The sequence below is a fragment of the Ceratotherium simum genome, chromosome 37, assembly GCF_057802395.1.
Source record: "Ceratotherium simum simum isolate JZ-2026a chromosome 37, ASM5780239v1, whole genome shotgun sequence".
NCBI lineage: Eukaryota > Metazoa > Chordata > Mammalia > Perissodactyla > Rhinocerotidae > Ceratotherium > Ceratotherium simum.
In genome coordinates this window covers 28,377,925-28,390,528 of record NC_141936.1, presented here as the reverse complement: position 1 = coordinate 28,390,528, position 12,604 = coordinate 28,377,925, and the positions used below count along the sequence as shown (strand labels likewise).

The window sequence follows — 12,604 nt, the reverse complement described above, 5'->3', positions numbered from 1 at the left end:
CAGTTATTTTTGTTTAATGTCCCTTATTATTGTAACAAATTTTATTTTTTAAAAAGTCAGTCAAATCTTTTAAAAATTAGTGTATAACTCAACTGGCAGACTAGTAGGAAATGCCAAGAAATTGAGCTAAAACAGCCTGCAGTGATTCAATCAATGAGAGGTGAGTTTTCACTGCTCCATGCCCTTTAACAAAGACTCAGAAATCTCTTATTCATTACACTGGGGTTTTCATTGTCAAGCATAGGTTTGTGTATTGTGTTGGGATGTGACTTTTATAAAATAAATGAGAAAGAAGCTTCTTCTCGTGTCTAATCTATCTAATTATAGTTGATGGTAAAAAAATAAATAAATAAATAAACCCAAGTCACATTCTAACCTACTGTAGAGAAAACAGTGAGTATCATAAAACTGTTTTATCAACACAGAAGCTGTAAATGCTTGAAATTGTTTTTTAAGAAATTGTACAAAACAGTAAATCTAAGGAGGCTGAGCATAAATATCATCAAAGTGACATATTCTCAAGTTTTAACAAAACACTTGCTGCAAGCGTCTTTATAGATCTTTGGAATGTTTTATTAGTAACATTTTTAATAGCAGTAAAAATAAATAGCTACCCTAATGTAGAGAACAATGAAAGTATAAGGTAGTAAAATAGTCACACTAGAAACTGTAAATATTCTCAAATCAGAGGCTTGAGGATGAGAGAAGATCAAGAACACAAACTTTCTACCAAGAAAAAAGTCTTTCTGATGGAATACCATGTGACATATGAAGTGGATGAAATTTCCATGTGAAATATTTGTTTGGGAAGGTCCTAGTTATATCCAAAATGTGGAAGACAAAGTAAAGGAACCTGAAATACAACAATTAAAATAAAAATTTGTTTAACCACAGTTATTTCTTAGATAGGATCAGAAAATCCCAGGAGGCCGCTCCCGGAATTGGTGGGAAATGGAGGCAAAAAAAACAGGAAAAATGACATCAAAAGTTTTACAAGTTAATAAAACAATATTTTTACCAACTTAGCAATCTTTTCCAGGATCCCTAGATGTAACTTAATTAATGTGCTTTTTTTTATCTTTCAGAAAAAGAACTTCTGGTAGCATTTTTATTCACTGTCTTTCTAAACCACACAAATAATGCCTTAAAAAAAAGAAAAAACAACATTTTTACAAGATTTATAGTCTAAAAGAGCATAATAATCAAATTTTTCTCTAAATATTAACTTACAAACTTGGGGACAATAAAGAAACATTTTTAAATAGAGAATTTGGTTTGTAAAACTGCTGGTCTATTCAAATGTTTCCCAATTGAATTAGCGAAACCAATATCCAATGACCAAGCAACATGGAATTAAAACGGGTAATTCCCATCCAATGCATAAATGAGTCCATAATAATAAAGAAAAAGGCAGTAAGGAAGTCTCTGTATGTCTGTGTTCAATCATTAGGAAACACAACATATTGGATGGTTTAATGCAAGATTGTCTAGAAGCTGTACCAACTGTACCAACAGGATTTAACATATCAAGTTATAAAGAATACACTGCTGGATTCCAAACATTCCTAAAGTTATAAAATTAGAAGCAAAACACCATTCACATATATCAAGACTAAACTGATGAATATTTATTGAGAGAAGACTATGAACAAGGTGGTGTGATGGTTGCAGGGTTGGGGGTGGGGGTGATACAGAGATGAACCAACAAATAAAAAAACTATTTCCCGAAGCAAAATATAAGAGAGGCCCTGAGAAAAGAGCAGAGGGCCATGGTTGGCCAAAGAAAGGGCTGGAAAAATCTGAAGAACCTTCTTGGAAGAGGTCACATTTGAATGTGGCTTTGAAAGATAGGTAGCATTTAGGGCCAGCCCCGTGGCTTAGCGGTTAAGTGTGCGCACCCCCCTACTGGCGGCCCGGGTTCGGATCCCGGGCGTGCACCGACACACCGCTTCTCCGGCCATGCTGAGGCCACGTCCCACATGCAGCAACTAGAAGGATGTGCAACTATGACATCCAACTATCTACTGGGGCTTTGGGGAAAAAAAAAGGAGGAGGATTGGCAATAGATGTTAGCTCAGAGCTGGTCTTCCTCAGCAAAAAGAGGAGGATTAGCATGGATGTTAGCTCAGGGCTGATCTTCCTCACACACACAAAAAAAAGATAGGTAGGATTTAACAAGTAGATAAAAGAAGAAATTGAAAGAGATAACTAATTACTTTTGAGAATCAGAATTGTTGTATTATTACTTTTTGGCCCAACTCAGAAATTTAATTAAATTTGGCTACCAAAATGAAAAGTAGATAAGGTTATTTTTTTCCTAAAAGGGATTAATTTCAGGGAAGCATATTTATATTCCTAGAATATTTTTGACAATGTTAGATAGATTCCATATAGTTTCTTTATTTTTCTAGATGTGATATAATTTTCTGGGTACCAAAGTGTAACTTCTGTTCTTAATCCAAAGGGAAAAGAAAAAGCAACATGTATAGTCTCCTTTTATTTATTAATAACAATTAAAAGCCTAAGATTTTAATCTTGGTGCAAACTGAGTTTTTTAAATACTTTTCATTTTCCATATCTGTTTGAATCTGAGGGCTTATTATGTCATAATTAGAAAAATGCTATATAAAAATAAAGTTAGCATTTTATATATTTTTCATTTATCAGGTCTTCCAAAAGTGTTTTATAGGTTAATCATTATCTATGATCTTCAGAATGAGCAAGTCTCCAATCACAGAACAGGTCAGATTTTCGATTGAGGCCTCACAGGGCAAACTCCTACTAAATGCTTACCCTCCCCTAGGCTTACCTGACGGTATGAGCTCATTCTGTTCGTAAGCAGGTGGTAATGAAACCCTGTTACACTGAGGCCCTCATGGAAGGGAGTGAGAAATCCCCCCAATGTGTGATCCCGTTTTGAGCCTCTGGCCCTCACATGAGGTTTCTTAAGCCCTAACTGCCTTTCCCCACTTGTTTGCCGAGCTAACTTTACTTAATCCTCAACATTTAACTCCAACATCACCTCTGCATTCCTTTCCTGTTTCTGCCGTGACAGACTACCACAAATTTAGTTGTTTAAAGCAGCACAAACATATCATCTTAGAGTTCTGGAGATCAGAAGTCCAAGACAAGTCTCACTGGGCTAAAGTCAGGGTGTGGAGAAGGCTGCATTCCTTTCTGAGGCTCGAAGACTATTTCCTCATCTTTTTCCATTTTTAGAGGCCGTCCACATTCCTTGGCTCATGGCCTCTTCCTCCGTTTTTTATTTTTATTTATTTATTTATTTTTTTGGTGAGGAAGATTTGCTCTGAGCTAACATTTGTGCTAATATTCCTCTGTTTTGTATGTGGCTCGCTGCCACAGAGTGGCTGATGAGTGGTGTAGGTCCGAGCCTGGGATCCGAACGCGTGAACCCAGGCTGCCAAAGCGGAGCGCGCTGGACTTGACCACTATGCCACAGGGCCACCCCACCCCACCCCCCGCTCCATTTTCAAAGCCAGTAACTTAGCATCTCTCTCATCCTTCTTCTGTAGTTCCGTCTTCCTCCACCCACAGCCTGGAAATTCCTCCACTTTTCAGGATTTGTGTGATTAGTTTGGGCCCACCTGGTTAATCCAGGATAATCTCCCGTCTCCAAGTCCTTAACCTTAATCACATGTACAAAGTCCCTGTTGCAATGTAAGGTAACATATTCACAGTTTCCAGGGGTTAAGGCATGGACCTCTTTGGGGGTCCGTTACTCTGCTGACCACAGCCTCCGAGTCTGATTTCTAAGCTCCTGCTTTTAGTAGGAGTTTGCCCTGTGAGGCCCCAATCGAAAATCTGACCTGTTCTGTGATTGGAGACTTGCTTATTCTGCTCTGTCTCTCAGTCTTGGAATTTGTCATTTGTTTGTCTCTTCAGTGTCTGTCTTGAGATTCTGAATGCCTTTAGGGCAAGAACGATTTCTTATTTATCCCCCAGTACCTAACACGTTCATACTCAGTACACTCAGTGCGTGATTACTTAATAAACAGATACATGCCAAAGATGTGGTTCAAGTTGTGGACAGAGTCAGAAGGTGAGGGAGCTCGTTCTGGATTTGGAGCAAGTCTGTGCTTTTGGAAAGTGAAGCGGGTGAAGAAATGGGAAAAACTGTGAGTTAGGAAAGATTTTTCTAATTCAGAAAACTTTTCCTGGCCACAAGCTAAGATTGGCATTCAATAAAGGGGAATTCGCGTGTTCAAAGGCAGTTGTGTGCAGTTCAGAATGGAGGCGGGTTGGCCGCAAGACGGATGCAGGGCTGGGGAGAGGCCGGCATTCACGTGCTCCTCCCTGCCCTTTCAGGACTTGGAGAGCTGCAGGCTTCGTCTGGATCCCGAGATGGACCGGCACAGATATGAAAGGAAGATCAGCTTTGCAGGGGTCCTGGATGAAAACGAAGACTCAAAAGATTCCCTCCACAGTAGTAGCCATACCCTCAAATCAGATGCAGGTGTTGAGGAAAAGAAAGGTATGGAAAAGCACTATTTCATGTTTCCAGTCTTCTCATAGGATATTTGGTCTGGGGTCTAAATTGCAGAACTGTATACCAAAGGAAGCCCAGAATTGTTAGCTCTGTATAGTACTAACTGTGTTTACTCACTGAGTTAGCAAACCATGCTCCTTAGGAGTTGGATCTGCAGTGAGAGGCTTGGGTTCTAATTCTAGCCCGGTAACTCTCCGTATCCTATTGAATGTAAGGTGCCATCAATTGTAAGATGAAACATTGTTTTATGTACCAATAAGAAGGAAAAATTCTCCCAATACAGTCTTACACAATACTGTTTTATCGTATAGTTTGTATTTCATTCTTATTGAAAGAGGACTTTCATACTTAATTAGATGTAGATTTTTATCATCACTATCTATCATTCTTGTGCAGACAAACAAAAGGAAAGTACAAATAAAATACACTGGTTAAAGTTTTTGTACACTATTTTCAACTCAGAGTTCAAATTTCTTAATCACTTTCCAACTCAGAATTGTCAGGGTCCATGTTTTTCTGTATGATAATGTCCTCTGTGTCATCAGAATGTTAGTAACATACCATTTCCTAAACAAATCTATAAAAGAAGTAAAGCTATTGATGCTGGTTACTTAAGCCTACATGCGATGGTATGAAGCTAGCCTACCTTCAGTTCCTGCTTAGGAATGTTGCTACCCCCTCACCCACTCCTCCACCCAACTACCATCTGGCTCCTTGGAGTTAAAAGACGCTGGCACCCATTCTGCAAATTTTGTTGCTGATGCTTTAGATATTCACATGGACACAAGCAGTAACACGTGTGTCACAATTGCTGCCTGGCACTAGTGACCTTAAGATGCCATCAGTTGTAAGACAAATCTAAATTCTAGATATGTTAAAATGTGAAAAAATGTGCATCTTAAAATGGTGAAATATAGTAACTAGGTGTGAACCTTCCAAGTTACCTTCTAAGCCATAGTTTCCTTCTCTGTAAAATTAGGTTAATAACACCTACCTCATTTAACATTGAAAGCTTTAAATGAGACAGTGCAAGTAAAGCATAACCTCAGTACCTGGTACATAACAGGTACACAATAAATAATTGTGCTATTTTTTGTTATTTTTTATTTCAAGAGCATATGGATTAGAACCCATGCAGAAAATCCTAAATATGAGCTAAAGATTGCAAAGTTTTAAGTGGGTCTCTAAAGGTTCCTTTAAACTGTTGACTTCTCTATCTGTTTTTGCTAGTTCTTAAATTCCGTTGCCCTTTAATGTTTTTCTAATGAATTTCAATTAAAAGAACATCAGCATATTTATAAAAAGAATCAAAGATGACTTTATGCATTTAGGTATATTCTAATGTCCTGTAGACAATGACTATATAAATGTTGGGTAACTTAAGGAATGAATGATTCCCAAAAGGAATAGCTGTAGATAGAGAAAACATAAAATATTTAAAATCTTTAACATATTATAACAAATTGATATACACTGGAAAAATGTTTTCATATTAAAGATCAGGTTGTTGTCACAATGTTTGAAAAATGTAAATGATCATTATATAGTATTGAATTTATGGTGAACCAAATATTTATTAGCCAAGTCATAGCAATTTCTGAGTATGAAGTATCAAATCAATATTTTATCAAATGTTACTACGTCAGACAAGGATAACTGTGTATGATGAGAAACTTCCATCTTTTAAAGATATCCCGCTGGGATTTTTGCCCACTTGAAGTTCTTGTACGAGTTATTGTTTTAAGTAGCTAAAGTAGGGGCTGGCCCCGTGGCGTAGCGGTTAACTGTGTGCACTCCACTGCTGGCGGCCTGGGTTCAGATCTCGGGCACGCACCAACACACTGCTTGTCAAGCCATGCTATGGTGGCATCCTGTATAAAGCAGAGGAAGATGGGCACGGATGTTAGCTCAGGGCTGATCTTCCTCACACACAAAAAAAATAAAGTAGCTAAAAATTCCCAGTACTGACATGATTAAACTTCAGTGGAGTAAATTCTACACTGTTTAAAAAAATAAAACACCAGATTAATTTTTAAGAACATTTTAATTTCATGATTATTATTTATGTGAATCATTTTTAATGTTCAAACACACAAATGCTTAGTAATTTTTTTCTCATAGAATGGCTATGTTAATATATGAAAGTTGTTTAATAAATGAGGAGCAGCAAACTGATACTATAAATAAAATGTTTTTTGCTAGTTGGCAAAAAACCTTCCCGAAGATTCCTAAGTATTTCTTAATCTTTTTGACAAGCAGATACCAGCTGCTAAAGCCAATATAAAAATGGGGACATAGGAACCCTGCTAACTTAGATTATTAAAATTTTATCTAAACGTCCATACCATCTGTTTTGATCAAAGCTAAAAGTGTCAGTTCTTGAAATAAGCAACCTGAGCACAATTCAGATTCTACTAAGGAAACTAACATGAAATAATCCTTAGAACTAAAAATGTCTGCCTAAAATGTCCAAGCAGGGTCAAATCATTTTACCCATGTTCCACATACAAATTAAGACTGGCCCTCCAAAATAGACGACGCATCTGATCATTCAGCAATCATCTACTGAGCACCTACTGTATGCCGGGCACCATTACAGGTTCCCAGATTACAGTAATGAATAGGAAAAATTTCCCACATATGTTTAGTTTATATTAGCTAATAGTTAGTAACACAATAGTGAATAACATTAAATACTGGACTGTCAAGTAGAGATGAGTAGTATGAAGAAAAACCAATTAGAGTCAGAGAATTGGTAGTGACCAGGAGTAGGAGGGTGTAGTCAGAGAAGGACCCCGTAAGTGATGTTGAGCAGGGACCTGTAGGCCGTGAAGGAGCCAGTTGTGCCAAGGGCTGGGGAAGGAGTCTTCCAGACAGAGACAACCGTGAGCGCAAGGCTCTGGTGCAGGAATGAACTTGGAGCATTTGAAGAAGGACAACAATGCCCTCACGGCTGCGACAGAACAGTTGGGGGGAAGTGGTAGAAGATGGGGTCGGAAAGGAAGGCAAAGGGCAAATAAATAGGGTGTGTAGGTATGGCTAAAGTTTAATTCTATTTTTAGTGTGTTGGAGAGCTGTTGACAGGCTTTGACCACAAAAGTGATATGATATGTGTATTTATGATTTATGTATTTGAAAGATGAGTCAGACGATGGGAGTGGGGCTAGAGGGAGCAGGCAGGAGCTACATTAGTCTGGGGAACAGGTGACGGGGGCTTCCAAAAGCCTGTGAAATTCTGAGGTCTGGAGCCAGCAGGACTTACTAATGGATACAATGTGGGATGAGAGAAGGGAAAAAGAGATGTTTTATCCAATTTAGATGAATTTGTTTCGCTTTCATACTAGTTCTTGTGGTCGTGGAGATAAAGGCTAAAATTCACTGCTGTGCAATCTCAACTGATGTTTTCCATGTACAAGACCAAATCTGAATTCTAACGGTGTCCGTTCTAAATAACCAATGCCATAATTCTGAACACTAATTTTTCAGTGCTGTAGGATGTCTCCAATTACCTTTGGTGGTAAAACAGGGTCGCAAAATTCAGTCTCTTTCAGATCACATTAATTTGGGGTTATTTTGCTGCATTTGTAGGCTGAAAGGTATCGTGAAACCAGGCAAAGAATGCTGGAATGTGCCTCTGTATAAATCAAAAAATTATCTGTCTATTTCTCTACTTCCCAATCTACTTTGACATGAAATTGTATTCATAGTTATTTAAAATGATAATTATATTCTGTTTCAAGTGTATTTTCAAGTATATCATAAAGTCTCAATTAAGCCTATAAATAATAATGAAAAATACAATGGGTGAGTTTTGTGCTATAATTAAAACAGAGCATTATGGTCTATAGTCTTTGTGGAATTTATCTAACTGTGGAATTTATCTAGATGTGAAATTCTATCCAGATGTGTTCAGGGAGCTCCATAAAGCCTTTGCCAGCTGAGTGGTGATAATTTTAGTCTTTCTCAATCACACGACTAAATCAGAGATGAAACGTTTCACATTCAACAGGAATCCTTCTAGGTTCCCTTATATGGCATTAAAAGTATATGTTTAATTAACATTTTGTAGAGCTGTAGAAATTCTGTCATAGTCACAACTAACTCTTCTGTGAGTGAGAAACCTGAGACTAAAATGCAATCGTTGTGGTTGGGACTTTTAAGAATATTAACGGCTATTCCTTAAATAATTAGTAAGAATCTTGTTTACGTCTTAAGAAGGAAACTCTACAAAAATGGCCCCTTCCTGATAATGACTTTAAGTTCTGAAAACTTTCTTTATCCCACCCTTACAAAATCAGCGTGTGACAACACCAGATCTTCAAAAGGAAGGGAAGAAGGTGTGTGTATGACTATGGGAAATGAGGATGCTTTTGATAAGAAAGTAGGTTTCAAGTGTAAATGTGTTTCCTTTACCCTTTTATTTTCCTCACTGATGACTGTTTCTTCCAGAACACTAAAGATGAATAATGCATGTTCTTCTTGGTACACATAGACTGTCAGGTTGACTCAGGGTGTTGCAGCATTTGGACTCACACCTCACCCAGCCTTTTGGACTGAAAGGAGCATGCTATGAAACCCCTAGGTGCAGTGAAAACGGAACCATTTTCACATTCATGCCCACCCAAAGCGCCCCAGTGAAACAGACCCTTTAGTGCCTTTGCTGAGGAGCTGAGTGGAGCCCGCTGCTGACTGTTGGAGAGAGAAGCGCCTCTTGTTTTTATTTCTTAATGAGGTATTCCAAAATGAAGGGGTTTACATAAGTCACAGGATTCTGTAAGTCTTGTTTCAAAACAAAGACAAATGGTTTGTGGTCCTGTTGCATCAAGCGATGATGTTGTGTAAATGTGTACCATCTCTATTATGAAGAGTCCCAGATAATGCTGCTGCAAGGGCACGTTCATGCTTGTGAACCCTGGGCCAGAACGAGGGCAGGTTGTTCCCAGCACCGATGAGCTTTTTGTCCAAGAAAGGAGCTGCACCAGCCCTTCCTGGTGGACCCAGCCTCCTGCCTGCCCAACCGAGCCGCCTGATGCTCCTTGTCCAGACATGCTGATCGCCCCAGCCGACAGAGAGGAGGCTGTTCAGGGACAGGTTGGGGAGAGCTTGGATCTAACACTGCCCGGGGAAAACCAAGGGGGAAAAAGCCCTATTTTATTCTTTTAATACAGTTCCCAGCAGGAAGATCAGGATAGGAGGTTCCCGCCTGCTCCAGATTAAAGGAACCCGCAGTTTCCAGGTGAAGAAGGGGGGTTCCTTGTCCAGCATCCGCCGGTTCGGCAGCTTAAAGAGCAGCAAGCTATCACGGCAGGACTCAGAGTCTGAGGCTGAGGAGCTGCAGCTGTCCCAGAGCAGGGACACTGTCTCTGACCTAGGTAACATAGACGAGTGGGGTGTGCAGGGACCCGGGGGGCAGGAAGACAGGGCCCAAATCCTGAAAAGCTGAAGTCCATTCTCTTACACGTTGATAGATGGAGAGCGGAGCCATCGGTTAGACCGCTCATGCCATCTGAAAACCATACTTCTCTCTGGAATAGTCTGCTCAAACCTTAGAGTCCACTTGGGTCACCGGGGAGTCTTGTTAAAATGCAGATTCCGACTCAGCAGGTCCGGGGTGGGAGCCTGAGATTCTGCACTTGTAACAAGCTTCCTGGTGAAGGTGATGCTGCTGGTTCCAGGACCACAGCTTGAGCAGTGAGGATCTGGAGTACACATTTGGGAAGGAAAATACTTTAATGACAAGGACACGTTTTTGAAATCCAGATGTTGGTGCATCCATTCTTCTGATCAGGACCTTTAAAGCAAAATGTAGAAATTCCATTGGGGACAACGAGCTAAAGGTTCTCTAAATTTTAAAGTCTCTCGTTCACAGTAAAAACAACCAAAATATCAGAGAGAAAGGATTGTCTAGACCTGATAATCAGTGACCTTTGGCAAGTCAGTCAAATTCTCAGAGATTTGTTTTTTCCAGCTTCCCAATGGAATAATTCTATTTAATCCGTGCCTACTCTGAAGAGAAGCTGTAAAGATAAATTCGGTGATGATTGTAAACTGTGTTAAACACCTGAGAAGGAGCACTATACACAATCAAAGCATTGGAGTTGTAGGTGGTCATTGTAGGATCCAAAGAGACTCTGAATCCCAAACTGTGCTGGTTCTGTGGGCCCTGGTTATCATCTTAATAGACAAGAAAAAGATTAAGCAGGCATGCAGATAGGACTCACCACTGCCTAGAATTTAACTAAGTAAAAGTCAAAGAGCATTCTCTTTGCCATTCTGTCCCTGTGTGAGAAGCAAACGGATAGCTCTCCTTTTTAGGTGAGTTGTTTCAGAAGTGAGTCCGGAAATGTGGATACATTATTGATCATGTCTGCTGAAATAGAAGCTGAGTGTATCTAATCAGAGAGTTTAAAATAGGAAATGTTTCTACACCTACCCACCCTCGCCCTTGAAAATAGCTAATGTATGCATTACTTAAGATTCAGCTTATTTTTTAAGGAGAAAATAGAAAAAAACCCTGCGGCTGCTTTTGTTACGGGTCTGAAGCTGTAACAATATTGTAAGTTAGTTTGGGGGAAAAAAGTATTTCAATTAATCATTTGAACTGATCAGTTTAACCAGACCAGTTGAGTTAAACTATCTAGGCGAAAGGCATGGTTGTGTCATGGAAAAGACTCAGAAAAGCTTTTAGGTTTGAGGACAAAGCTTTGTTGTCTAATCTACTAAGTAGTGAATTCCTGAGAGATGCCTGCGTCATCTCACAGAAGGAGTTTGGGCAAAAGGGTTGTCCATGATTGGACACAGTTGCTTCCAGATTTCCCTTAGTTGTTCTGAGGCCCCCACCCATCTTTGAAATTGCTCTGATAGCAAAGCCAGATAGCATTAGGAGCAGTAGCACTAGCCATAGTCACAGCAGCAGGGGAGGCAGCAGCAGCTGTGCAGCCTCTGCAGGTTGGTCGGTGTCCCTACTTACCTACACCTGCAAGGTCTGGGCAGTCTGGAATGGATTTGGGCACACTCCGCCAATAACTTGCTCATCTCCGCAATTCAAGGACTTGACTCTGTTTTTCCTCTGCTCCCATGTCTCAGCGTGGAAGCCACCATAACAGAGATCATAAATGTCTTTGTCATCGCCAGTTCAGCTGGTGGTGAAGGGAACAGTCCAATTAATATTCCTCCACTGAAGTTGATGCCATGCCCTGCAGCCCACTGGGCCGTGGTAGTCTGCCCTAGGATTCAAAAGTATGGACAGCTGTATCACACCAACGTGCTCTTGAGGGAGACTGAACTATACGCCTCTCTTGGTGTTTTTCTTTTGAAGAAGGGAGTCCTTGGAGTGCCAGCGAGCCCAGCATCGAGCCCGAGGGGATGAGTACTGCCGGCACAGAGGAGAACTACCACCGGAACATGTCGTGGCTCCATGTGAGTAGGGATCTCAGAGAGAGCCCTGAGATCAATTTCTTTTGGCATTGGGGAGGTCTGTGGAGGGAGGATAAAAGATTATACTAAAACCATCAATCCAAGTTAGCCTCCAAGAAAAACCACTAAGCTTAACTAAGACCGAGGGTCCTTTGTTATGGCTGACTTGTGGGTCAACATACATCCGGGAAAACCATGAGGGAGCAGGCCAGGGTGGTGGTTGAGATGGCCTGAGTGACACAGGCAAGGCATCATGGTCAGTTTTATACAGGTTAGCACACACGCTGAGAGCAAGGTCATGGTGTCTGTCCTGGGTCTGCATTAGATCAAATTGTGAACCGGAACATGGAGGTTCTAGGATCATGGAGGTCACACCTCAGCGGACCATCCAGAGGGCACAGGCAGGAGGGGATCCCAGGGAAACTGCAGGCAGAGTTAGAGTTCAAGAGTTGAGCTGGGCATGAAGAAAGAACGCAAAGGGTAAGGAAGCATAACATCACATCCACGTTGGCAGGGCCTGCCAGCTCTGCTGATCTTAGATACGGACGGACGGTCACCATCTCCTCTGATGTTCATCTGACCACTGGTAGAGGCAGATAAGGGCTGGCTGGGTGTGATGCTCCGCAGAGTCTATAGCACTGTGCCTTCACTATGGAAGTGGTCCCCAAACTGGCTGATTTT

The 12,604-nt window shown here is 40.5% G+C and overlaps 1 protein-coding gene across 2 annotated transcripts in view; it reads left to right on the top strand.

Annotated features, from left to right (window-relative positions):
- UNC80 (unc-80 subunit of NALCN channel complex) overlaps positions 1-12,604 on the top strand; it is a 198,746-nt gene that overhangs the window by 95,967 nt on the left and 90,175 nt on the right. The window contains exons 26-28 of one of the 2 annotated variants that reach the window (XM_087424899.1): positions 4,327-4,492; positions 9,676-9,879; positions 11,826-11,926. In XM_087424899.1, coding sequence (XP_087281025.1) covers positions 4,327-4,492; positions 9,676-9,879; positions 11,826-11,926 — 471 coding nt within the window. The remainder of the gene's footprint in view (positions 1-4,326; positions 4,493-9,675; positions 9,880-11,825; positions 11,927-12,604) is intronic. The other variant, XM_087424900.1, reaches the window with a different exon arrangement.